The sequence below is a fragment of the Amblyomma mixtum genome, chromosome 1, assembly GCF_055824585.1.
Source record: "Amblyomma mixtum isolate Tamu chromosome 1, ASM5582458v1, whole genome shotgun sequence".
Classification (NCBI taxonomy): Eukaryota; Metazoa; Arthropoda; class Arachnida; order Ixodida; family Ixodidae; genus Amblyomma; species Amblyomma mixtum.
Window position 1 is genome coordinate 18,056,727 of NC_143012.1, and position 27,493 is coordinate 18,084,219.

Genomic DNA, 27,493 nt, shown 5'->3' on the forward strand with positions numbered 1-27,493 from the left:
CAGGGCGGCTGTGTGCGGGCAAACGGCTAGTATATATCCACTAGCAGCCTTTGTAAGTCGTTCGAAGATTACTCTGGATTTCACAGTGCAGAACTTCAAGACTGGCTGATAAACATGGCGAGCCTCCGGTGACTGCGCCAGAGGCTCAAAAAGGTTTGTTACTGTCGCGTTCATTGCACCAGCTTTCTTAATGTTCGCTAGCGGCAGCCTCTAGCGACGCATCGATGAAGAAAGAAAATTCTTGGTTTTTGTGCAGGAATTCTTTGCACTTCTTTTTCAAGTGACTGCCCATTGATAACGCAACCTGTCCAAGCGTCATCGCGATTGGCCCCACCCTTCACTCTATCAGGAACACATACTAATCACAAATCGCCCAGAACATTTCTATCGACGAACAAGAAAACGTTAATTCAACAGAGCCGGCACCTTGGGATGTTCCCTTAAGAGCGACGCTTCGTGCTAGCTAAAAGATACAGCGCTCGAGAGAACAAAATAAAAACAAAAACCACCTGTAGAAACCTTACACGAGTAACCTGTCTTTGCGCAATTTTTTTTAAAAGCTTTTTTCTTTTCTCTTCTCACCGCCTTTGCTTTTCCTGGGTCCGGTCGCACCAAAACACCTGCGCATTCCTGGCTTTTCGTCTCATCGATGGAGGTTCATCCTTCGCTCCGGCGGAGCTGCGGCGCGCTTGGCTAGTAACCATGAGACCAATTAAAGGGATCGTACAGTGATGCTCCAAGTAAGTGGGAATGAGTTTAGTTAATTGCTTAATTTACCCAATTAGACTAATTAATCTTTCTAATCAGGCTAGACAAATAAATAAAACCGAGTAGGAAATCGGTCGAGTTCGACAATCGAACCCCAGTCTCTGGAGTGCGAGACGAGCATGCTACCACTCCGCCATGCCTGCTCGATGGTTTGGAATGAACAAAGGCGCGGAATACGGTGTCTTTGTTCACTCCCACCTTCCTCCCTTCCCGTTACGGCGAGGTTCAGGTGTCCACCGAAGTATGCGACACAGATAATTTCCTTTCCTCAAAAACCAATTCACCGACGAGCAAGGCGTAGAACCGAACGAGCGATGGCGTTCTGTGGACTCCCTGGTAGCGTTGCAAGGCGCTGTCGCGTCCCACTCTTAGAGGCGAAGCTTAACACCTTAACCACACATCAGTGACACAAGCAGCAACACTGTGCTTAAGGCTTTCGCCTCACCGCACTTTAGGTCAACAAAGTGCCCTCCTGAATTGTTTTTTTTTATGCGAAGCATACTACTTTAGCTACTACTTCAGCCCTTCACCGTGGTTATGCGCCTCCAAATCACGTGATACATGACGTCACACCACGTGACACGATGACGTCACGACAGTAGAGAAACGGGGGCCCACCTCGCGCCTGCGCCTCCAAATCACGTGATACATGACGTCACACACGTGACACGATGACGTCACGACAGTGGAGAAACGGGTGCCCACCTCGCGCTGCCGCTGTGGTTGTGCGCCTCCAAATCACGTGATACATGACGTCACACCACGTGACACGATGACGTCACGACAGTGGAGAAACGGGAGGCCCACCTCGCGCCGTCGCTGTGGTTGTGCGCCTCCAAATCACGTGATACATGACGTCACACCACGTGACACGATGACGTCACGACAGTGGAGAAACGGGGGCCCACCTTGCCCACCTCGGGCCGTCGCTGGGGTTGTGCGCCTCCAAATTACGCGACACGATGATGCTTCGCATTCTCCAGGCTTAACCAAGTTAAGCCTCAGTCATTTTTTTACAGTGCGGTGAAATTAGATTACTGTGTTGCCACATGATATCGTTCTCACTTCTTTACACCAGCAGCGTGTAAAAGGTCTTGAAAGCGCTCATAAATATCCCCTTTAGCTTCTTAAGCTCTGGAAACTTTCACAACATAAACCTTAATCTAGGTTAGGCGCCCGATCCTGCGCATTTCCCGATTGTTTGAAAAGAAGCCGAACATAAGGCAGGGGGAACCGTCAAGGAAGTACGGCTGTTCGTTATTATTCAGTTCTGATAAGTTGTGATAGCAGGATAGCGGAGACGTAATAGCGTAGCCATATCCGTACCAGCCGGTTGACTGCTGGAGGTAGGCAGGCAGGTGCATAACCTTTACCATTGGCCAAGGCTTATCCGGTGCGTGCGTTCGTAGGTTTGCGCTGTGCTGACACTTTATATTCATAGCGCACAATCAGCACACACTAGTGCTTAAGTCGAGTGACTATCACCCTCATCCTTGTAGACTTGACGCAAGGTCAAACACGAGACAAAACGCCGGCGCTTTGAAATCTTCCCATTCAGCAGTGCATGGCGCTTCATTTCAAAGCTGCCGCATGTAACTGTACATAGTGTTTCTGTACGAAAGACAGACTTAGTTTTGTTGAGCAGGCCAACCACAATGCTGCTCCCATCCCGTTTTCTACAGATTTTGGATGGCGAAGAACACAAGACAGTTATCGGCGATGCAAAAAAGATCCCCATGCACAAAGTACGCAAAGATGCCCAGCCCTCTAGCTTGTACAGGGTCGTCCATTCTTAGTTAGAATACGCTAGCGCATGGCCATGCTCTTTGGAGGGTCACTGCGTCTGAAACGGCTGCGCATCGAAGCGAAGTGGCAGATGACGCGAAGCACCACATCCAGGTATACCTTCTCCTGCGCCACTTTGCTGCGATGAGCGACTGTGTCGCACGCGATGGCCCTCTGGAGAGTGCGGCCATGCGCTAGAGTGTTTTAACTACGCGTGGATGACCGTGTACGTTTACTTTCGCGAATGATCTCCGCCCCACGCAGCTCTCTTGCTGACCCCACGCACCTTGACGCATGCCTCGCGCATGATGTTCTTGTAGAGACCCAGTTCCTGCGGGTCCTTGATGAAGAGGAACTCGCGGCTGGACTCGATCCAGTCGTACATGAGCCTGAGCAGGTTGGTCAGCACCTGCGTGTCGCCGTGCTGCGTGTCGCCCTGGTCGCCGCCACCAGGGTGCGGCCTGCCCAGCAGCAGCGCACCGAGTCGCTGGCTGAAGCTGTTGCGCGATACCGGCCCGGGGACGCAGGAGGACGTGTTGACCACGATGCGCATGAGCACATCGGACACCACCCAGGGGAAGCTCTGGATGCCACCTTCCGACGACTGAAGATCGTACGTCACCTGCGTGCCGACCCCACATGATACTTTCAAGAATTACCCACCACAAGGTGTTAGCCTTAATATAGTCGCCTTAAGGTGTAAAGCTAGTTTACGGTTGCCATCGAACGAAAAACGCCAAAGCTAGATCAGCCGCCGCGGTGGCTCAGTGGTTATGGTGCTCGGCTGCTGACCCAAAAGACGCGGGTTTGATCCCGGCCGCGGCGGCTAGAATTTCTTTGAAGGAGAAATGCTAGGGACCCGTGTACTGGGCGATGTCAGTGCACGTTAAAGAACCCCAGGTGGTCGAAATTTCCGGAGCCCTCCACTACGGCGTCTCTCATAGCCTTAGTCGCTTTGGGACGTTAAACCCCATAAACCAAACCAAACCAACCAAATCCAGATCATAGGACTTTGTCAAAACCCACGTCACGGTGAAATGTCCTCAGAATACGCTCAAAAACGAAGGAAGAGTAAGCCCTCTAGTAGTTTTTATTTATATAAGACTTTCTTTTCGCTGAAGGCACAATGAATATGCATTACTGAGCACCAATACACATAAGGCCACAAGCTCGAACTGTCCCTTCTCATTCTTCGACTAAAACTTTTTGCCGAATACCCGGAGGAAGTGTCACGGGCATATTACCTCAGCTCGCTATTACCCACCTTGCTTACGCCACGACCGTAGTAATCATCTATTCCTTACTACCACACCAAACTTTTGAAATCAGTCGCCGTCGAATGCGTCAATGGTTTGGCGAAATCTCGCATAGAATTAGGACGGCCACTAAGAAAGTCGGTCGTTCAGACGTTTCAGATTCCCAACGGAAGCATTCTTCACTCTTGGATGTGAAAGGCTCGTAACAGGGAGTAAAGTATCTCTCAGAAGCTATTCCAAGGCAGCTTGCGTCACGTCGGTGGGAGACTGCATGCAGTCGCTGATATAAAGCCATAACTATCGGCCGTCTTGGTCCCCGTCATGCTACCTTCTGAATGTATCACTATGGCTAGTCAGCCCGTCTTAGCAAGTATGTGTGTATCCCTGTGCTTCGAAGGGACACCACGACAAACTAGGGGGACAGAAGTCCTTTCCCCCTCCTCCCCCTGAACAGCACAATCTTTCAGGCTTCCGCTGTAAACACTGAACGCCAGCCAGGCAGGCACTTCCATTACCGGGAAGGGGAGAAGGTGAGGCGGCAGCAGGCTGGTCGAACTAAGAAATGCCTAAAGCCTCCCATCTTGCACTGTGACACCCTCCGCAAGCTTAATACGAATGCTAGAGCGCGTCGCTTGAACTGACATTAGCACCGCTGATGACGACAGCGGCTGCAGGGTACTCTTACTATACGGCCACCCGTTATCGTCAGCCGTCGTAAACACCGTGCAGCATGGTCTCAGACTGCCAGCTAACGCTCCGCGGCGCTGGTGTCAGTCCTTCAAGACACACGTCCACCATTCACCATTCCTGCCTGAAGTGTGGATTCCGCCTGCCAGTTCTACATGCGTCTAATTAAGACAGCGAAAGACAAAGGGAGTGACACAAATACACAAATAAAGCACTAACCGCCGCAGTGGCTCAGTGGTTACGGCGCTCGGCTGTTGGCCCGAAAGACGCGGGTTCGATCCCGGCCACGGCGGCTGAATTTCTAGAGGCCCGTGTACTGTGCGATGTCAGTGCACGAACCCCAGGTGGTCGAAATTTCCGGAGCCCTTCACTACGGCGTTCCTCAAAGCCAGAGTCGCTTTGGGACGTTAAACCCCAATAAACCAAACAATAAACAAATACAGCACTGATTTCGAGAGAATGTGCCATACTTTCGTGTGCCATATCTGTTTTCGGCTCGTTTGTTCGCTCACCCAGCTTCCCCCAATATGCACTGACCACAGCTCGGCAGAATACCAGATTGAAAGCGATGTACGCAGAAAAGAAAGCGTACGATGTCTCACCTGGTACCAGGCGGAGGCCTTAAGGTTCTCGCGAGCCGGGTCCAGCTGCTGCGAGAAGAACTCCTCGCGCGTTCGGCGCACCACGTGCTCGACCTGGCTCTCGAGCACCATGGCCATGTCCGTAGGGTCGTTCTTCTCCTTCACGTACTTGCTGAGCTTGGACACAGCACCGGAGAGGGCCTCGCTTTCGCTTTCGATGCGGTACGACTTGAGCAGCGCCCGGATCTTCATCGCGTACCTGGCACAAAGGAAAAGGATGAGGTACTGTCACTGAGCTGTGCAGGTGATGCAAGCAACGGAAAGGGAGGAGGTACTGTCACTGAGCTGTGCAGGTGATGCAAGCAACGGAAAGGGAGGAGGTACTGTCACTGAATCATGCAGGTGATGCAAGCAACGGAAAAGTTAGAGAAAGTAGTGTTATTGAACTGTGCAGGTGATGCAACGAAAAAGAAGGTAATGTCAGTGAACCATGCACGAGATGTAGCAACGGAAAAGGATGGGTTATGACGCAAGCAAGCCCCGGAAATCTGGACAAACGCTTCTATTTTGAACGGCTTCCACCACGAGCATCGTGGTGCTGAACATTAAAAAGAAAATTTGCAGTGGCTTAGCTCTGGTTAAGCCTGGATATACAAGCGAAAAGCTGCAGTTATGCTTTGTTTGACGTCATGGCTGTCGCAGTTTGCGCCCAATGCATTGGGAGCACCACGATAACGGTGTAGGCAAGCGCGTTATATAACCCTCCTCCCGCATGCGTAGTAACTGTGGTAAACACGCGGCTGCAGCGAAAGGTCAAACGGTGGCGAGGAGGCGAGCGCGCAGTAGTGCCGGCGGTGAGGAGGCGGCGCGCATGCGCAGCAGCGCGCGGTGGTGGTGGTGAAAACTTTTAATTGCTGAAATAGAGTTTGGGAGCCATAGAGTGGCCCCGCTGCACGGTCGGCGTCCCTAGTCCGGGACACCGCATGACGAGGCCCCGTCTCTCGCCCGTTTCACCAGAGCCCTTTGGGACTCAAGCGAAGAGCATTTGCCTCTCTGGAAGAGCATTTGCCCATGCCTCTCTGGAAGGGGTAGGGGAAGGGGGGAGGTGGGGATTTTGAGTACATGCCCACACTATGTGGAAGATATCACGGGTCTCCCCACAGTGGGGTCATCGCCCATCTGTGTTAGGATCGTAATGTTTTATGATTGCAGGACAGAGTAGAGTACCTGTCTGCAGGCGCCTTAAAGTTCGCTCCTCCGTCTTACTCAGCCCTTTTGCAGGGGCCGGGAAAAGACGGTGGTTGTCGCTATAATGTGTTATTTCCCTGAATCGCAGCAGCGGCTGGTTAATCTCCGAGCCAGAAGAGCTGGGATGAGGAGCCCGGTGAATGAGCGCTCGGGCAGCCGCGTCAGCGGCCTCTTTACCTCGTAAGCCCTGATGGCCAGGAGCCCAAATGATTCTTTTCGGTGTTGGATCAGTGGCAGTCAGTCTCAGAATGCAAGCAGCTAAGGGGGAGATCTCCCCTGCCAAGTAATGATCACATGCTTTTCGGGAGTCCGTAATGATGATTCTCGAATTGGCGTGGGCGGCAGCAAGCGCTATCGCTCGAAAACAGAGTCCACCAACGTGCATTTCCTGGTGAACGACAGCGGCCGTGTAAAATCCCGTGGGCGATGGCCCTGCTACGTCTACATAATATACTCCTGGTCGGGAGCCGTGTTCTCTCAAGAGCCCGAGCCTGCGCTTGTCGTCTGGCTGCGCCGAAAGGTCAGGCGGCGGAGTCGCAACGGCGGTTGCGGCGGCGGCCGCTCCGACCACCTGCGCCTCTTCTGTGACGTCACTCGGTTCTGCGCACGCGAAGCTGTGGCTAATTCTGATCACGGAGCATGCGCCAGACCCGGTGTTGACTAGCCTTTTCTTGTGTGTAATCTTGTGTGTAGCTCGGTGTGATTCGGATAAGCTCGGGTTAGTTCGGAGGAGTGTCACGCAAGCTGCCCCAGAGTGGAAAGATTGCTCGAAGATGAATAGCGAGAAACGCGCACATGCAGATGCCAGCAAGAAGAGACAGAATAAACGCATGCTTCCGCACGCCTGCTCGGGTTAACTACGCTAAAACACTGCAACTTCTTTTTGTCCTACTGTAGCAAGAGAACACCGGCATAATTAAGATAAAGGGTTAACATCTTGCGACTCCTTTGCTGCAGCACACTTTGTCTACTGTAGTGTTCAGAGATACAGTGCGTACCGCTTATAGGCGGACGTGGCTTCTAGCAGGAACTGTTCTCGCCCCTCAAGCAGCAGTCGAGGGTCCGGAAGGCTGTCTTCCACCACTTCAAGGCACTCGGTGCTCAGTTCGACCTGTTCACCGGAACCACACAAGGACGACACACAAAGGTGATGCGGATATCCAGCACATCATAAATAAACAATGCAGACCGCATCCGTGAACGCATAATCCGTGTCAAAAGTTAACTGGCCTCCTTTCCAAGTTCCGAAGAACCATGCCACATGATGATGCACGCCTGGTGTTAAGGCCGGCGTGAAGGAGGGGTCAGCAACTTTTGTCGCCGATAGTGCATTAAAATTCTTCCTGTGTCTTCAGAACTACTGCCAGGCGCGAATAATCAAATTTTCCCCGTGGTGATATTCAAAGGTAGTCGGTATAGAGCAACTGAGGGCAGGTTGAAGAAGTCAGAACTGTCCTACCCAGCAAAATTTACATGTCGCGTAAGGCCTCATTAGACCCATGCTGATAGTTGGCAGTCTGACAATGATTCACAGAACGAAAACCCCAAACAGGCTGCCGCAGTTCGACGGAGGGGAGAAGCAGAGCTTTTTGAGCTTCTTGAATTCAGACAAACGCTATGGTTCTATTCGCCCATGCCGGTGAACAAGATGGTTACAAAGTACAGCCTTTGTCAAAAGTTTAGAGCCCAGGGGGTTTGCTTCTAAGCACTATTGTGGAGCTCCTGTAGCACTAATGGAAGTCCTACGCATCGGAGGGAGCAGGACCAAAAATCTTCTTACCTTCAGGAGATTTTGGACGCTGAGGACGCATTACGAGCAAAGCAATGTGGCCCAGAAGCAGACCCCCTGGGCTCTAAACTTTTGGCAAAGGCTGTACATCGACAGAAGCAGTCATCGAGTACTATCTAGGGCATGTCATGTCCTACGTGGTTCATAAAAATTTCATGCCGCAACCTATTCAGTTCAGACCTTCATAGAGATATTGCTAATTATCACATAAGAAGTACGGCTCGAACCAACTAGGCTTAAGACGTACTTGCTTATGCGATGATCAACATGCGATCATCTATGCAGACATATGACCTTCACGTCAGAAACTTCACGGGGTTTATAAGTTATAACAGTGCAATAAACTAGCTTCAAATTCAACCGACAAGAAGACCGACAGGTTCGTGCAAGAGCTCAGATGGCCCTGAACTAGCGGTTGTCGCAATGCTGCTCAAGCGTTTTCAAACAGGGATCTTGCTGATGCCAACCTTGAAGGAAACAGCGGCTCTTTCAGCGGTCCTGTCGCTCATTTCCACGTATGGAACCTAAGCTTCTTGGAAAAGTCGCAGAGGTGGCCGTTCGCGAGATCTAAAACCTGAGTGCGCAATTAGGGTAGTAAAGACAGCGCCAAACAACAGAGACCCGGAGCAAACACGAATTGTGGGCGAGACATGTGCGTTATGAACAGCACTATCGTCCCACACATCATATCCTGCATATAGTCGAACCTCGTTATAGCGAAACGGTTTATAACAAAATGATGGATATTATGAAAAACGATCAATTACCCTCGGAAGCTGTCAAGACGGGATATAAGGAAGTAATCGCCGGGTCCCATCAGCGTCGTTATGACGAGGTTCAACTGTATTTATGTAGGCTAAAGTCATCAGAGTGAGGGTAGCCGTCTGAACCACAACTCGGCGAGCGCGGAAGTATACCTTTTTACAGTTCCGGTAGAGCTGCCCGAGCACCTTGCGCGAGCAGTAGGTGTTCTTTGTGTCGAGCTTCTCCATGAAGTCCGGGTACATGGGTGGCTTCTCGGAGTTCTGGAAGCCCTTCAGGTCGCCGCACTTGGCGAAGTCCAGGTTGACGGCGCACTTACGCGCCAAGTCGCGGCAGCGGCGCGAGTTGATGCCACCGTCCAGCATATCGGCCCAGACGAGGTGCGCGTTGGCGATCAGGCCGATCTTGTCGCCCTTGATGTACTGGCAGAAGAAGTCCACCATGTCCTGGACCTGTCGTCGCCGTACAAGAAGGGAAGTCCTCTCGTCAGAAATATGGTAAACAGAATTCATCCACTCTCCCGTTATATCAGTCCAAAACTTAAGAGGTGAGTGTCTTAACACGTGTGCAAAACCTTAGGTCGCACTGTTGAGGGATCGACACCGAGCGGTTCGCTTCTAGACCTGCGTTGCTGACTTTACTTTGAGCCGGCGAGAAATGAACATTTAGAAGCCGTCCCCTCGCAGTCGTAGCAAAGCCGCTACATTTCTTTCAATGTGCTTTAATACAATCTCGTTTTCTAACCGAAGAGCATCCTTAATAGGGTCAGCCGTGCATCACGCTTTCAGAACGGCGTCATTGACATCTCGCAGGAGCTCAGACAAGTTTATAAGAAAGTATCGGATGATTTTCTTTGTGAAAGATCATCTGCTCGGATAATTTTGGTTATGCTCACTTAGCTACGAACGTTGTCCAATGGTTCAGCCACCGCTATCAACCTGACATCATCAAAACGACGATAGGTTTGCAATGTAAAATCATAATTGAGCAAAGAGGGTTGCCTCTTGCGAGCGCCAAATGAACAGCCAGGTGTCCTTTTATTTATGCTTTCTACATGCAAGTAAAACTTCCGAGACGTAGACGAGGGGTTTATCAGGGCTGTAGCATATTCTACAACGGAACCATAACTCGAATAGTGGCTCTTTTCAAAATAAAAGGACGCTTGCAACATATTAGGGCCTTATTACGCCTCACTTGCGATCAGTAAGTGTTAATCAAGGTTTCGCCGTCGTATTCCACCGCTGAATTGCCTGAGAAATTTCTTATCGTCGTAGGGACTACTCCAGTTGGTGCAACTGGCCCAATAGCACCTAAAATACCTCACCAAAATTAACAAGCCCTTCCCCTACCCAGATTAAGACCTAGGAAGGCTAACAGGAGAAATCAGATATATTGCTCAGCCCACCGCGGTGGCTCAGTGGTTACGGCGCTCGGCTGCTGGCCCGAAAGACACGGGTTCGATCCCGGCCGCGGCGGCTGAATTTCGATGGCGGCAAAATTCTAGAGGCCCGTGTAATGTGTGATGTCAGGGCACGTTAAAGAACCCCAGGTGGTCGAAATTTCGACCCAGGTGGTCGAAATTTCCGGAGCCCTTCACTACGGCGTCCCTCGTAGCCTGAGTCGCTTCGGGACGTTAAACCCCAATAAACCAAACTAAACGATATTGCTCACCCCAATGGGCGCCTTTCGTTCCTTGGGCGGGTCGCTGTAGTAGTTCATGGGGTTGCAGTTGCTCTTGAAGATGAGGTCCTCGTACCAGAGCACTGAGTACTCGTCGCCGTCCAGATCAGAACCTGAGCGCAGGTAGAGACCACATTAAGGGACCATTAGAAACAAGTTGTCTGCGGACGTCTGTAAAAGCAGTTATGGTGAATGGGCCTCTACGACTAGAGCCCAAACTACGAAATATTTTGCGCTACAGATCATGCATCCTCGCAGTGCATTTTTGCTCATGCTGTGACAGCGCTCACGGCATGCAGGTTCAGACAAACCACGGTTCAGAGAAAAAGCGCCGTTCACTTTCTTTTTAGCGATTGACAAGCGCTGTGCCTCCTTCCACAAATCATGCAAGGTCTGGTACACTTTCTGAATGCTTGCCCAATGCTAGAAATTCGCAGTTACGAAAGGTGAAAGCGAGGGATTTTTCCGTCATTACGCCAGTAGGCGTTCAATGTGTCTCTGCAGAATTACGAGTTCTAAGCGTCGACGGAGGTATCCGGTGTCTTCTGGAGGCAAAGACAACGGGGTCCCGGCCTTGGCAGAGCGTAGTCTTAACACGCATGTGAACTAAGGCAAGCTCTCAGTCACAAACGTGGAAAGCGACGGTTGTATCCGTCCCCGCGTAGCACAGTGTCAACATGGAGCGCTCCAGGAAGGTTGTGCAGTACCTGCCATCTCGTCCGGGTGTGGCCGCTCCCCCTTTTGAGGGAAGACAATGCAGTCGCGCACGTGGTGCAGCTGGGGCACATTCACCGCCCTCAGCTTGCGGATGTCCCCAGGGTGCATGCACGGGTTCTTGGTCACAATCACGTCGCCTGCGCATCACACGGAGAACTCAGTGACACTGACGCCAAGTGGGGCTGCAAATTCAGGTGAAAAAAAAATTAACACCATGCATTAACCTTCCACCTAACCTGCGATATAATATAACGGAAATAAAATATTTCTTCCACTGCAAGCCCATAGATAAAATGGTGGTTCTTAATATACTCTTTCCGCTCCGGACGTCAGTTTCGCAACCGCGAGTAGCGAAGCACAACAGGATGTATATTGTTTGATTGCATATCCCGCGTCGCCAACATAAAAGCATCGATCCCATACCACGGGTTGCAAACAACGGATGTGTCCCAAGATATATCCGGGACTTATCTGGTGCATATACTTTAGTAAGAGTTGTTGTCAGGCTAGTTGGTCAGATACTTCATTCGCCATAAGTCTTCGCGCAAAAGGACGACACAGACACTGTGTCAAGAAAATCGCCCGCGAACACGCAGCACGTATGCATGCCTTCAAAGCTTGTACTCGGGTACTTTATGCCTCTACCGTTTCCAACCACGTTCACATTCGTGGACCTTTCCGATAGCTGCTGCCTAAGCGCACCCAGACCATGCTGCACAGTGCTTGCTAGCACGAAATCAAGTTGACGGGATACCTTCCAGGATGGTCGCGGGGTCGTTGACCTTGTACCGCAGCATGTCGTTATGGTACTGGACGAATACCTGTCCGTACTCGAGCGTGCCTGTCTCGTCCAGCACGCCGAACATGGTGCGCCCGTAGTTCGGAGGAACCAGGATACGAGCCTTGGTCCTCAGCTCCTCTGCGTAAGCGCATACATTGTCCGTTTTGAATAGTCAACGGTTCGTCGTTCACGCATTGTTGTAGACAAGTTTCAGCATGCTTCCTGAGGGCCATTCGATGCCTTACGAGCTGATGTTGGCCCTCAGGAAACATTGATTTTTATGGACCATCTTTAATTTTTGCCAAAAGTTTCTGAATGTTAAGCCAGCCTTTTAGGCGCCATATGCCTTCGTCGGCGATTACAAGACACGTCCACGAGCCAGAAATATCTTGTTCACTGACTGAAGGCACACAAGACCAAATACCGCGTTCTAGAAATGCGGGTTTATACTAGCTGCCAAGTGCCATAACTACAATGATTGCCGCAATAGGCTCGGATAATCCAAGCGATAGCTTTTTGGATGGTCTCTCATCTCGCGCATTTAAAATACTGTCCGTTACATACACCTCATCTCAAGAATCTTATGATTACGCTAACCATGCGCACAAAACCAACAAGGAAAATCTCGTGAAGCAATTGGAAATTTGCAATAACTTTAGTAGGTCCTGCAAAATGAGCGTAACTAATAAACAAAATACGTAGTCAGGGCCAGGATGCTGCCTCTCTACGCCTTCTTCCCAGACTACGAAACCAACAAAAGCGTTTAAGCTCGTGCGTTTCACTCACTGAGGACCTTCTTGTTGACGGCGCGAACCAGAGCCCGAAAGAAGGGCTCCACTGTCAGGTCGATGCCCACGCCAGCCAGCTCCTTGTACGGAAGACGCATGGCGCAGTAGGCGCACAGAACCTGCGCAGTTAATAAGGCGCCCAGTTTCGTCATATGCTCATAATCACCGTCCTGCTTCATAGGCCGTTGCCCCCGGGCGCCGAAATCCTGAACCTTTTCTCGAATTTCGACTAAAATGGATCGGCTGTCGTACATGGGCTTCAGTAATTAGACTAAAATGGGATCGGCTGTCGTATATGGGCTTCTGTTATATGCAGAACACTGCAAACACTGACATCACACATGGCACAAATGCTGCGAACATGGAAGTAAATTTTCACCTGCGCGGCCTCGTGGGGATCCATCATACTGTCGATGAAGGAGTCGAGAATTCTGTTCTGCAGCGTCAGGAACACCTTGGCCCTGATGCCACCTTGCTCCAAGATGGTGATCATAGGTCGGTTCAGGTAAAGAACGCCTGCGAGGAGCCGTACATGCTGTTTGCGCTGCAAGCTCAAAATGTGATCATCTTGCAGTAATCTACTACTTTATGCAACGCATGCCACGAATTGTACTCAACGTCAAATCAGTGAAGTCCAACGCAGAAGGAAGGCGCCCCCCTCCATGCTTCATAACATACTCTGGCTCGATGACTATGCCTTCTGCCTACTTGTGGTAGCTACGACAAAAGTACAGAACAGTGATGACTGTCATCGTTTCAAGCATTAAGTCATAGATGTTTGCCCCTCACTGAGAGGCAAATGTACACTCAAAATGAGGATTCATAGCGCACAAAATTGAATGGACACAACACAAGCGCTAAACTTCCACTGAACGATCTTTATTTGGCGCGGACAACCTTTTAAAGATCACGTAAGGTACAGGTAAAGATTACTAACAATGATTATCTTGTCAAGTTCATGACGTGTCAGGAATGAGAAAAAAAACACAATGCAAGCCACCAATCAGTGAGCACGTTTCACACTATCGCTCGCTGCCTTGAATCCAAGAAAGCTAAGTCCTTTTTTGATAATGGCACCGAAGGATCACTAACGCAATTTTCCTTACGTGACCTTTATAAGGTTGTCCGCGCCAAATAAAGATCGTTCAGTGGAAGTTTACCGCTTGTGTTGTGTCCCTTCAATTTTGTGCGCTATGGATCCTCATGTTGACTACCCACTAGCCCGAACCCTGACCCTTCTAAGTACACTCAAATTTTCGCGTAAAAAATTGCACCGTCTTGCGTCGCTATTCATTCATTTGGTATTCATTCCACTGGGTAGAGCAGGCATTCTCCTCTCGTTTTCTGGCCTTTCAATTAATAGATTTGTCTGACCGCGAGGAAAATTTTGTCTACAAACCTGCTTCCCGTAAACTTTGGTCGATGACTGTACATGGCCACGTAAAAAAAAATAAAAAAAATTGGCATTGCACTTAAGCAGCATGCCTGTAAAAAAAACCCCAAGTATGAATCGCTTAAAATTATGCTAAGATACGCGTAAGAAGCCAGCACAAGCCCATTAGGACATAGCGCAACTATAGTGGCATACAAATGAAAAACGAAGCAGCTTTTACCCGTCAAAGGAGTTTAAGTGGTTTCGTTTTAAGTCGCGTCGGCCGATTCTCACGACCGTTCTATCGTGACAGTGCTGGAAGTGGCAGATGAAAGGCGATTGCCTACTCCCTCTATGGTAGGGGATAGTCACCTCCCTTCATTGCCGCGCCGCTGCCTGCACTGTAACGCTAGCTGGGTCATGAGAGTCGGCCGACGCCATTGGCTGGACGGGACTCCTTTGACGGAGAAAAGCCGCTTCGTTCTTGAGTTGTATATTCAGAATTATGTGCCTCCGGAACCAGCTGCTTATCTAAGCCCTTTCTGTGGATGGTCGTAGCGCATGAAGGCAACGTACGTGGCTTGCTCGTCTTCAGCACGTATAGGTCGGAGTGGTCCGAGTGGAATTTGCGCATGCTCTCGCGGAAGATGATACGGCGTCCGCTCAGCGTCGGGTCCAGCAGCAGCATTCCCTTGCAGCCGCCGTAGCGGACTTGCACGGCGCACGGCTCCTCCCCTTCCTCTAGCTCCAGGGCGTGGTGGACCTGCGGGAGGGCGGACAAGTAAGGCTTCGGCGAACGACTACATATTTAGGTCACTACACGCATTATGCAAAAACAGGAAAAACATCCACGGCCTTTTCATATGCGGGAGCTACGGGATTAAGTGATGCCCAGTTCCGTACCGGTACAAGCCTTCCCCTGGCCCGGCGCTCATGTTTCTCACTCTTACCGTCAAAATGGCAGTATCCGCTAGGTCACCCTAGCCACACAGGACACATTGCCGAGAGCGCCCAGTCTCTACACTTTCTAAGCGGCCCGAAGGCGAGTTTTTAGTTAGGACATAGTGGTTGCCACCGACGGCGACAATGCTTGCCCCAGAGGAAGTTTCGCATACAGTTGCCGCTCTAAAACATCATATGCACCATAGGTTCCTGCATTCAAGGAATGCAAACTTGACACATGCACGATGCACGAGTAGGCAGTGGGCAGGCAGCACTTGGACTTTGATAACGAGTGCATGCATGCACGTATCATTGTAGCGTCCGTTCGTTCGCGCAAGGCCGCTAAGGGGGTGTTATCATTTTTGTTCGTGACGCGAGAAGCGGCTGGACTAATCTCGATTGTTCACAGCCATGAACAGCTGCATCTACGTGTTTCCAGATTACTCTAGATGATCTCGACCTGTTATCTCGAAGTTTCCTTGCCGGCTTTAAATTGAACGATGCCGCGAGCAGCGGCCATTCGTAGTTCGACGACTGACGAGCACGTTTGTTGCTTACGCTGCCGCCGAGTGATTCAGTTCTTTTGCGGGCGCAAGTCAGCCCAAATAAAGAGCTTCGTTTGCAAGGCTTGTTGCTGTTTTCCTGACTGCTGGATTACCGTCACTACAACGTGACAATATGCACCATAGGTTCCTGCATTCAAGGAATGCAAACTTGCCACATGCACGGCGCATGAGTAAGCAGTGGGCAGGCAGCACTTGTTCTTTGATAACGCATGCATTGCTCACAATAGACACCCGATGGTCCCTCTTAACTAAAAGAAGCAAAGCATAGTATGGGCGGCAGAACTCTGGGTGGAGTGTTACTCTCAGGAAGTTCGTTCGGATAAGATGGTTGTGGAAGGTGCGAGGCAGAAAAAAAGCGCTTTTGTTGGTAACAAAAAAAAAAAACAGGAATGTTACCGCGTGTGTAAAGCGAGTGTATGAGCATTTGCAGCGGTGTGAGAAAGAATTTTGCAGAGCCATGCACTGCTGCTACTCGCCTCGCAACGCTTTGGCAGGTTGCCGATTTCGCTTGTCGAGCCATGGTAACTGCGCTGAACAGTCTCAGCACCTGCCAAATTCACCGCTACCCGCCGTATAACAGTGGGAAGAGTTTTGAGCTAACGCTCGAATATAAGTTTATTACTTTGGTTGGCGATAACGACGGTAATATACACACCTTGCGCAGCAGGGCGTGCGATATTCGCCCGATGCCGTCGCTGAAAATGTACTCGCGACGGGAACCATCGCTGCTGCACCCAGGGGCTGCGTGCCGGATGTCCGGTTCCACAGTCGTGTTTTGGCTCGGGACCGTCAGTAGACCCAACGACTGCGAAAAGGCCTGCACACAAGAAAAAAAGGTCTCCCGAGTGGGCCACCACCTTAGCATGGTTGGCTCTAATACTGGTGATACAGAATTCATGGCTATGTAGCCGGTAGTAGGGAAACCGTTCCGCAAGTCTAGAGAACAATAATGAATGGCGTCTCCGACAAAAGAGGAGTGTGTGTAAAGGATGCAACACCTCAAGCAGAGCAACTCGTACTCCCAAAGGAGGCTGATAAGCGTGGTTAGACCTCTGGGCACGGTCCGTGCAGTATCGTGATTATTTGTGGAAGCTAGTCTTACCCTCCATTCCCTCTTGAAATTATTTCGACACTCTTACATTAGACTCGAAAATGTGCAGGATGTGGCGTATTATTTCGAAGATATTTTCAGAGCAGGCTTTAAGCCACTGCTCATGGCGCCTGATCGCTGCGGACGTTCGTGACTGACCTGCCAGCAGTGGATTGATCAACGAAGGATTCGCTTTGCTACAAGGCTGCTCGTTTCGAAAGATGCTATCCAAACATATGTGGATTAACGCAATGCACGTGACCTCACAGGTGTGACGAACAAAGATGAATGGCGCAGTTATTGAGCTCTGCTTCCTTGCAAACACCATCCTGTGTTGCTAAAAGCGAAGAGGTTTTCTCACAGATTTTCATGCCGATTTAGTCGCCTATCCCATCACCTCTCTCAACAAGAACTTGACTGCTTCTGACCTGTCCGAGCCGTGCCATGAACTTGGGCACGCTGAGGATGGCGGAAAGGTCGCCGATTCCATCGCGTATCTGCTCCGCGGTGCGGCCCTGACTATCGTGCGCGTAGAACCAGACGCCGTGGTTGCGCAGCTGGCTCGTCGAGCAGCCCAGGAACATGAATCGGCGGCCGCCAATCTTCAGACCGGACGACAGCGGAGGCTTGATCACCTACACAAAACGAGCGCATGGTTGAAGTCAGGACCTAATGAGAGCTGTGCATTGTCATCGCAAGGAGCACATCTCTCAAGTTTCCTCAAGGTTCCTATCCAATATTTATTCAGTTTCGTGCCCTCCTCTGTACTCCACCCAACTGAATCCATGCAGCAGCGAAACCAAAAAGCGACGCTAAAATCAAATTATAATAGGCAAATGGAAGTTCATCAGTGCGAGTTCGAAATGTACTACCACTGCTAACGTACATTTGTCGTATGAAACTGTTATTTCCTGTACATTTTAGTGCTAAAGCACTTATAGCCGCACTCCAGGTTTCAGGGGTGTGTGTGCGTGTGCAAATGTAACTGGCTCACTGGTTCAGTGGACACCTCTGACTAGGCGGTGGCGTCCACCAACAAACTGCGGGTTATGCGCATTTCCTTTCCTCAAAACAAGCGAAAGGTTTCGGCTCCCTCGATTTTTGAGGAAATAAAAGGCGAATAAATGGCTCCCTGGGTCAGGGGACACCTCATTCTCTCTTTAAGGTACGTAGCGGTGGTGTACACCTGCAAAAGTCGTGCTTTCGCACATCGTTTCGTGCTTCGCAATGCTATACCGCCAGCCATTTTTGTTGCGAAAGCAACACTACGCCAGCCAGCTCGGCTCGTCGCACACCAGCCGTAGGCCGTGGCCCACGAACGACCTTGAGCCGCCGTTGCCTAGCAACGCCGCAGCCGCGCTCCAACAGATGGCGCCGCCGTCGGCGCCGCTGCCGTCGCCGCTAACTCCGGGTGGCGCTGCTGCGCCTGATGTGCAGCGCCATCTATGGGAGAAAAGTAAAAACTGGGGCGCTGCTCGCTGCTCGCGCTGCTTTCACCACGCTTCTTTGCACACGCGCTTTCTTGCAAGTGCACGCGCCCGCGCTGTCGCGATGTGTCGCCTGCATTGCGGCTCTAAGAAGATCGTTCAGTCTGACGCGCAGTTCCGCAATGCAAACTTAATTAAAGGGGGGAAACTGATTAGTCGCGTCTACTGTGTGGAGCAGACGATCGACGACGAGGAGACCCATTTGACTGTAAAATGCGTTTCTCGAGTGAGTAATATCGTACTGTATGACATGTAACTAGAGGTAAGTCCACTGTATAATTATATGCTAAAAATATGCGAAGTACTATCAGCTCTGCGAAATAAAGCCAGACACTTGTTGATCGTGGTTGTCAGTTGTTGCATGCGATCCGATCCACTTACTTGCGAGTCGAAAGGACATGCGACCAGGCAACAGTTCAACATTCTACTCTACCTTGGGGTATTCCCCTAAACAGTTGACCACCATTGTTCACACTTGCAAATGCGACCTGCGGGTCGCCTTCTCGCTTAAAACGAAAACTCCCCGGAATAACATTGCTCGCGCGCTTTCGAGAGTTTCGTCTGCTTTGACCGCGTCTCCTGCACTCGGGCTCTGTGCGATTCGCAATGCACTACGGCGACCAGGAGGATGTCGTGACGGTATTAATGTGCACCCCAGTCGTACGAGCGTCATGATGGCAGCGGCGCGCTTCTCAGGGCCTGCCTGCCGGCCTGTTTTCCTGCCGCCGCCGTCTGAAAAATACGCTAATATTGTTTGTTTGCGTTTATACCAAGTCCTTGAGTAGAGCAACGTCAAAAATGAATCATTTTTGAGGATCGTTGGCCAATACCGAGTTGCTGGTAGCAGTCATAACTGCGATACAAGCACATTTCTTTCCCAAAGCCGCTTTGCTGATGTCCAGTGCTGCTCGCCTGTTGTCACCTGGCTCCGCTGTTAAAGGCATCACGGAAATCGATCACGTCTTTGTTTTATTATGTGACGAGGAACATAGTAAAACGGTGACGCGAGTAGCACCTTTATTACAGCGCTGGCCAGTTCCGAAGTGCCCTCAGCTGCAGCATCGATGCGAAATGGTTAGGCTTAGCGACGACTACGGCAGCGAGGGAGCAGCGCAGTTCGTCGCCCGGCGTGGCCGCGGGCGACATCGTTGCCGAAAGCTCGACTGTCCGCGGACGGCGTCATTGCCAAAAGCACGACTGTCTCGCCGATTGGTTCAGCGGCTTGCGACTCGCAGTCGCAAGGCTGGAAAATCGAGCAGCGAGCGACTTGCCTGCGCGTCGTCTGCCACTTTTATCGTGCTTGGTAGGGACAGGCTCACTGGCTCTCCGAAGAGCGCGGCCGCATACTCGCGTGTTCGCGGTAATAGTGGATCACCGTGTACATACGCTTTGGTTTTTACATTACGGCCTTCGTACACCTCCTTTTTGCTTCGCCGAGACCGCGTCTGTCAGCGCGAAGATTTAGCCTGGCGCGGCTCTCCCGTCGCACGTGCACACAAAGCTAGCAGGGCGTCTGCTCCGGCGGCGCCCCGAGTTTCCGCGGCTCGCCGCTTCGGCGCTGGCGTCGCGCTCCCAAACTTGAGCTTGGGTTCCCTTATATGTATACGCCCCTCGCTTCGGCGAGCGCGGCTTCGGCCACTTATTTGTTTCTTCAGCAGCGTCCGCTCCGGCGGACGCAGTTGTTGCTGCGACGCGCGTCTTTTCTTTCCTTTTTCTCTTTCCTTTGATCTTTTAACTCTCCTCTATCTGCACGTGGAAGCGGTGGTGGCTTAGCTCGAGCCAGTAGGGAAGGCCCGTGCAATTTCCTTTTCATCCTTCTCTCAGTCACAACAACCTCAGTGGAGCGGAGGTGGTGACGAATCGCGTCTACGGCCATTTATCTGTTTTTTTCAGCCAGCGTCCGCTTCGGTGGACGTGGTTGTTGCTGCGACGCGCGTCTTTTCTTTCAATCTTTCCTATTATCTTTTAACTCTTCTCTATCTGCACGTGGCAGCGGTGGTGGCTCAGCTGGAGCCAGTTGGCTGGCCCGTGCAATTTCCTTTTCATCCTTCTCTCAATCGCAACAACAACAACGCCTCAGTGGATTCTAGTCGTTATGGCGAGCGCGAAAGAGAGGCAACAACGAAGGAAGGAAGCGAGGAAGAAACAACGCGCTAAATTGCTTTCGCGATTCAATTAGGGTTAACCAGAGCTAAACCACAGCCTATTTTTTTCTCGTGTTTCAGCCACTGCACCTGTTCAAAAATTAAGCCTGCTACGGCGAACCTCTAAACACCGTACCGCGTTGAGGAAGTCGTCCTTGCAGGCACCCAGCGAGAAGGAGATGAGCTTGCAATCGTCGTCCCGCACGACGATGCGCAGGGCGTAATCTGGGTCGAAGTGCTGAAGCAGGCGGCTCTTGCACACCAGCTGCGGCGGCAGGTAGACGCGTCGAGTGGGCGTAAGGATCACCTTGCGCACCTTGACCATATGGGACGGCAGCTCCTGGGCGATCACCGAGCCTGTGAAGGCGTCGGTGCGCTGCCGGTGCGCCCGATACCGGAAATACAGGCGCTCCAGGGCGGTGCGGAACCAGAACACCTGCGCGCGGTGTCACGCTGTTCTTGATGCGCTGGATTAAGTGTTGCTGCAGCGTTGCACAGTGACCAGGGCGACTAAGAGGCAATAACGTTCATGCACAGAAAACATCCAAAGGGATTCAAGAAAGAAGATAAGGTTATAGTCCGAAAAGAAATGAAATAAAAATAAATATACATGATAAGGCTCAGGGCTCACCGGCACTTCCTACGTGTAAAGTAATCTTAACTTTTCGCTTAAAATGACACCTTGATATTCAGCTCCTGAAAATGCCATCGAATCTCTATAGGCTACACACCGCTCACTTTTCCGTGTGCCCCTATTCATACCCAACAATTCTGGACAAAAACATTTTTGAGCGGGAAAACGTTTCTGAACGCAATTTTTTCAAATAATGGAAGATTCCACTGTAACAATCAATATATCCGCGGATCACTCGAGCGCAGTCTTGCACTTCTTTTTCTCTTAACGTCTTTTCTATCGTCAAAAGCGTTCCCCACTAGAGCAGGGGCATGGCCATTACGAGAGCCCTTAAGCTTGCCAATAAGGTTCTCACCCTTCCCTGGCTAAGCGAGAAATATATCTCGAAGAGGGCTTCTTCCAGGGCACGGGGACACTCCTCGGCGCGCGCAGCCAACTCGTTGAATGTTTCCCGGCAGCTCTGAGGGTCCATCGCGAGCTCATCGGTGACCTGCAAAGGCGACAATCCACGTGTTACTCGTCCGCGTTCGAATGTGCCCTTTTCAAGCACCGTTGGAGTAATCCGCCATCTTTGTTCAACTTTGGTTTCGAGAAGCTGCCACATAGAAACAAACCGAATGACACCGTAAGTCCGCAAAAATGCGCGCATAGAATAATGACGCAGTTTTCTATTTACGTCAGTATGCGGTAAAGCGCGATATGCCAGAACATCGATGGCAGCAAATAACCGAACGAAGATCACCTTTATTAATCAAGAGCGAAGATACGACCACGCGGTGTAGCCTACTTTTGAAGCAGCATCCGTTCACTCGTGATAACCCTTATCAAATTCTAGAGGCCCGTGTACTGTGCGATGTCAGTGCACGTTAAAGAGCCCCAGGTGGTCGAAATTTCCGGAGCCCTTCACTACGGCGTCCCTCATAGCCTGAGTCGCTTTGGGACGTTGAACCCCCATAACCTTTATTTAATTCTCCATTCAGAATGGAAAGGTGTCGTATGGGGGGGGGGGGGGGGGGGGTTAACGTTCCAAAGCGACTCAGGCTATGAGGGACGCCATAGTGAAGGGCTCCGGAAATTTCGACCACCTGGGGCTCTTTAACGTGCACTGACATCGCACAGTACACGGGCACCTTTGCGCTTCGCCTTCATTTAAACGTGGCGCTTCGGCCGGGATTGAACCCGGGTCCTCCGGGTCAGTAGCCGAGCAGCGTGGCCACTGGGCCACCGCGGCGGGTACGTTTAGAATGTACTTGACATGAATCTTCATGAGGTCAAGTACATGAAAGTTATGTCGTGTACTTGATCTAATCCCGATGTATATATCGCCACGTAACGGCAATCTTGTACTGACTGTCTTGCATGTCTGTCGGTTTCTGGCAGTTTTGTTAGGCATGAGCGCACCCTTTAGCGAGCGGGATGCTTGGAAATGACAAGAAGAAGAAATGTTCCCGGGGATACGCGGTTCGATGCCGACGTTTCCGGGAAATTTTCAATTCGTCCACTTTCGATATCTGTTGTTGGGGGTAAGAAATCCGTTAAGTGAGTTGAAACCCTACCTGGAAGCTCTCGGACCAGACGCTGAGCAAGGCGTACATGACGCCGAAGTCCTGCACGCTGGGCCTGGCCACTGCCTTCAGCTGGCGCGCCTGCAACTCGCGCACGGGCGCGTAAAACACCTGCGCGTTGTTGCGCGTGCGCAGGATCAGGTTGCAGAGGGGCGCCCAGTGGCGGGGTCCGCTGAGCGTCAGCCGCATCACGCGGCTCCTGCCCAGAACGTCGGAGCCGCACTTGAAGGGTCCTTCGCCGAACTCGACGGCCCGGTCCCACGGGGTGGTTTCGGACAGGTCGAACTGCGTCAGGCAAGGGGTTGGCTGAGCAGGCTGGTGTGTCCCTTATTTTAAAGCTGGCTGAACTGAACTGCTGTTATTATTTCATGGGTGAAGGAACAAACGCAAGTTAATGATATCCCGGTCGAAATAAAGAACAGTGCATGGGCAGGCCACGTGATGGGAAGGCACGATAACCGATGGTGCTTTATAGTAACAGACTCGATATAGACTCGATTCCAAGAGAAGGCAAGCTTAGCAGTTGGAGGCAGAGAGTAAGGTGGGCGGATGAAATTAGGAAGTTTGCGGAGATAAGTTCACCGCAGCTGGCGAAGGATGGGGTTAAACGGAGGGATACGGAAAGGCCTTTGTCCTGCAGTGGGCACAGTCTGACTGCTGCTGCTGATGATGACTGACATCATTTTCAGCGCCCATCATCTACACTAATGGCTGTCTTAGTAAGGAGCTTCTATGAACCGCCATTGTCGCAGCTTAATGTTTGCCAAACAAACAATGCAGTTAAGTCACGACTGTACTGTCACTCTACCACTAAGCTTCGTGAATGGGATACGGATATGTGGGATAGAGAAACCGTAAGAGCGCAGAACAGTTCTTGGAGACAGCTAGGCTTTCTCTTTAGCGCACTGAAAGCACTTAACGATACAGCACTGCTCACCTGTGGCAGGTAGTCACCCTCGCGGTTGCACTGGCTAGTGGCGCTGTTACCGGCGCACACCTTGTACAGCAGCGGCGGGTGCAACAGGTGCAGGTAGACAATAGTGGCTGTTGTCGACGTCTTGCGTAGAATGATGCGGCAGACGTTCGAGTACCGCACCAGCAGCCGGTACAGCGTGGAGCTCCGCTTGCGGACGTCCACGAAGTACAGGTACAGCCCATTGGAACAGTGCTCAAAGTGCGCATTGCACTGGGTCACCTGGTGGAAAAGAAGGCGTTCAGAAGACAGCTCTAAAACCGGGTTCTTCCGCTCAAACTGTGAACTTACACTACTTCCTAAGAATCGCAGGTCTATCCATGTCGGTACAGTTTTGCACCATGCAGAGTGGATAATACATTCTTGGCGCTCCAAGCGCTATATGTAGGGAGAAGCACTGTGTATACAGCCCTTGAAAGTCCTCTCTAAGACTGAGGATGGGCACGGCATAGCATCCGCATCAGCGATGTCATGCAACAGAGCGTCACTCCTTCAAATCGCTGTGCCCTAAGAAAACTTGAACGGTGAATCGCAGGTCGTTTATACAGGCCGCAGTATATAAAACTGTTTTAAACCACCTTGCCGTGTAATGCACCGCACCTCTCTCTCTTACTGGTATTTGTATAAATTTTCTGGAGCTGGTATTTTTCTGGAGCTGCTTGTCACATGAATTTCATCCGCACGGCAATTTATGCTCCCCGTCAAGCAAGCCAATCCGACTAGTGGGGCATGCAGATGAATGGAAACGCCCTTGTGTAAAGTGCATGGCTATCATGCAAGAAAATTTCCCTTGCCTTCACGCACCCATGATCTGATCTGGGAGGACAGCGTTAGTTTTAATGTGCATATATGAGCTTCCACTTCCGTCGTATCGCCTGATATAGTGCCGACTACTCTTCTCATATCTCGCTTGCGATTCACGCTGTGTTTTTAGGTTATCATACACCCTCACCGACAGCAGCAATGTTTATTCTCATGACCGTTCATCATGCAACCATTCACAGCTGCCATAACTCTCAAATTTTGGAAGGAGTCCGTCTGAGAACACCTATACTGAAATATCATGTCACCTTAAATCCTTCAGACGAGGGCGCAGGCGGCAGCGGCTTGAGGCTCCTCGTCATTGAGGACGGCGTACGCGACGTCGAGATCGACGACGATGCACAAGATGTCACTGAGGGCTTCGGACTCGCAAGCTCACTCTCAGCGTCTTCCTTAGAAGGCGTGGAGAATGCTGATGACTCTTTCTCACAAGGTGACGGAGGGGACGGTGAAACAGACGTCTCCTTAGTTGCCGGCAGCGCCGACCAGTTGCAGGAGGCCGGAAGTCCGCTCCGCGGTGCCACAGTCGGTGCCCGTGCAGCAAACTCAGCAGGCGGCGATGACGCCGGTATTTCCACTTTTAGAGGCGACATTAACGACGGCTTAGACGCACTAGGGGAAGATGTCTTCTGCGGGGCCGGAGGCGCGTGGTCACAACCCTGCGTCGTGGACGGCTTTGGTGGAACAGGCTGCGGCAGCGTCTCGGCAAAAACCTTATCCGGTGAAGGCGTCTTAGTAGGCGGTGCTTTCATGGATTGAACTTCCCCGAGCGTTCCTGCCGGCGAGCTCTTCGGTGAGGCCAGCTTCGCGTCGGGTGACTGGTTGTTGGGGCAAGACGACTTCCTTGGCGAGCTTGTCCCATCTGACGGGAAGCTTGACTTGGTCCCTCTTCCTTTCTTTCCCCGCTTCACAGACTTTGTTTTACCAGAGGGGGAGGATGAAGACTTCGACGACGAGGGCGGTGGCGGTGGTGGAGGCGGCGTGGTGTAGGCACTGTCAAAGTGCGCCACAAACGTGTTGTACCCGAGGAAGCAGCCGAGGGCAAACGCGTTTACGGGTACGTCCTTGTGCTCCATGGCGACCTCGCTGTCGTATGGGTCGCAGTGCTCCTCCAGCTCCTCGGATCCGAGCCACCATTCTGGCGGGCCAGACTTGCCCGCAGTCGTGCCGTTATTGGCCGCGTCCTGGTCTTGGTCGCACCTGCGGATAAGAAAGTAAAATGGGCATGCGGAACCAAAAGTCGGTACAGGCACATGAAGCGATATCTTCGAACTGAAATGGCGGTACTGTCACCACCCTCAACCACCTCAGTACGGCGGCTATGAGCATGCAGAAACCGATAGTTCTTTAATTGCACCAGTGACGAAATTATGCATCGAGATGTCTGCATAAACGCCTCTCGGTTTCTGAGACTGAACAGACGGAGGTGTCAACAATGATTCGCGCAGTGAGTTGTTTATGAAGCTCGACAGCCTTTCCCCTCGATCACCATATAAATAGTAGTGGTTCAATATGCATTTGGTTTGCCCAAATGGCGCTGCAGTCACCTAAACTCCAGTACGCACGCATCAGCTAACCTCCGCGTTTTGGACCCATGTCAGGGCACATGAGGAGTTTCTCAACTTACGCGACAGTGCAGACTTGACAAAATGATTGCTGAAGCCGAAAGAAGACAGGCAAGGGCAAAGCGAGAACGACTTGTCGTGCTCACCACTTAAGTACGATATGCATGAACGAGTCCTTGGGTGACCGCTCGAGTCGCAGTGTCATGGTTGCTGTCCAGTTGGGGCTTTCGTAGACGGCCACCTCGCAACGGTCTCCGGCCACCACCTGGTCCACGGCGCAATGCAGGCCTAGCAGCCGCCGCAGCTGAGTTGCTGTCGGCGTGCCCCAGCCGGACTCCAGACAATGGACGCGCAGCGTCATCTCCCGGCAGTCGTCCTGCCGTTTGCGAACGCAGAACCTGGACACCGATGGCGTCGGCCCCGGAAGCAACAACGGCTCTGTAGGAAGCAACAACGGCTCTGTAGGAAGCGTCATTGCGGCAGATGGCTATGCTGCCTTTTCAAACTCTTCGACTGGCTTCTGCGTTGAATTCGACTATGTCTTCTTCTGGAGCGGCAGCCAAGCTAGAAGACCAAGGGGCAGACCCGGAAGTGCTCGATTTCTTGGCCTTTGATACGAGCTGCAAAGAAGTTTTTAATAAGTAATTATGGTTAAATTCAGCAGCTGCATCGTGGGCGTCAGTGACAGCGCTCCTGACGTTAGGCACCACGACTTCGTTCTGCCATAATAGCCGGGCATGCAGTTAACACGGCAATACCACTTCGTGAAACATTAAGCACCGCGTACTTCCAGCCTTACTTGGAATCGCAGAGGCGGCTAGGCAATCTACAAATGAGGAACATCTCGCAAAACGTCCTTAAAGTCTGCTGTAAAAATCATCGGGGTATCGGGATTCAAGCCAAGTAGTTTCCACCGATCAGGGAGATGACCTACTAATGTTAAGGCCTTGGTAGACTACCTAGGCGACTAGCTAGGCGATGGGCGACTGCCACTTGGGGCACAGCTAAGCCTAGGTGGCGTAAGCAAGGCACCGTATAGGTCGATTACAAGCCGGCAAATCAGCGGTGTGCATAGTATAAAGGATCACAGTACGGGGCACCTAGGTCGATTACGGACCTGCACGGCAGTGGAGTGCCTAGGGTGAACAAGGAACACATGGGGCACCAATACCCCTAGATAGCCTAGGTCGATTACGGCCCGGCATCGTAACCGGCCCGGTTTCGGCCCGGCATGGGGTGAATTACCAACACGTGGGGTCCCACTCGCCCAAGGCTGCATAAGTTGATAACTGCCCGACACCGCAGCGGAGAGCTTCGAATGAATGACAAGCACGTAGGCCAAAACTGCGTCAAAGTGGCCAAGTTCAACCACGGACCAGCACCGTAATGGAATGCTTCTGATGAAGGACGACCACGTTGGGCATTGCTGTAGGCCTTAGCCGATTACGGCTCGTCACCGCAGCGGAGCGCTTCGGAAGAATAGCAGCTACG

General features: G+C 51.5%; 1 protein-coding gene across 2 annotated transcripts in view; it reads right to left on the bottom strand.

The window, feature by feature from the left end:
- Positions 1-26,628, bottom strand: part of LOC149365615 (uncharacterized) — a 28,338-nt gene extending 1,710 nt beyond the window's left edge. The window contains exons 1-18 of one of the 2 annotated variants that reach the window (XM_089544631.1): positions 26,149-26,628; positions 24,686-25,637; positions 23,580-23,837; positions 22,634-22,927; positions 21,433-21,567; positions 20,580-20,708; positions 17,241-17,447; positions 16,378-16,539; positions 14,791-14,977; positions 13,222-13,358; positions 12,841-12,961; positions 12,028-12,192; positions 11,264-11,410; positions 10,548-10,669; positions 9,032-9,328; positions 7,324-7,436; positions 5,099-5,336; positions 2,840-3,175 (exon numbers count right to left, since the gene is read on the bottom strand). In XM_089544631.1, coding sequence (XP_089400757.1) covers positions 2,840-3,175; positions 5,099-5,336; positions 7,324-7,436; positions 9,032-9,328; positions 10,548-10,669; positions 11,264-11,410; positions 12,028-12,192; positions 12,841-12,961; positions 13,222-13,358; positions 14,791-14,977; positions 16,378-16,539; positions 17,241-17,447; positions 20,580-20,708; positions 21,433-21,567; positions 22,634-22,927; positions 23,580-23,837; positions 24,686-25,637; positions 26,149-26,477 — 4,329 coding nt within the window. In that variant the 5' untranslated portion in view covers positions 26,478-26,628. Of the gene's footprint in view, positions 1-2,839; positions 3,176-5,098; positions 5,337-7,323; positions 7,437-9,031; positions 9,329-10,547; positions 10,670-11,263; positions 11,411-12,027; positions 12,193-12,840; positions 12,962-13,221; positions 13,359-14,790; positions 14,978-16,377; positions 16,540-17,240; positions 17,448-20,579; positions 20,880-21,432; positions 21,568-22,633; positions 22,928-23,579; positions 23,838-24,685; positions 25,638-26,148 lie in introns of both variants that reach the window. The other variant, XM_089544623.1, reaches the window with a different exon arrangement.
- Between the last annotated feature and the right edge of the window lie 865 nt (positions 26,629-27,493).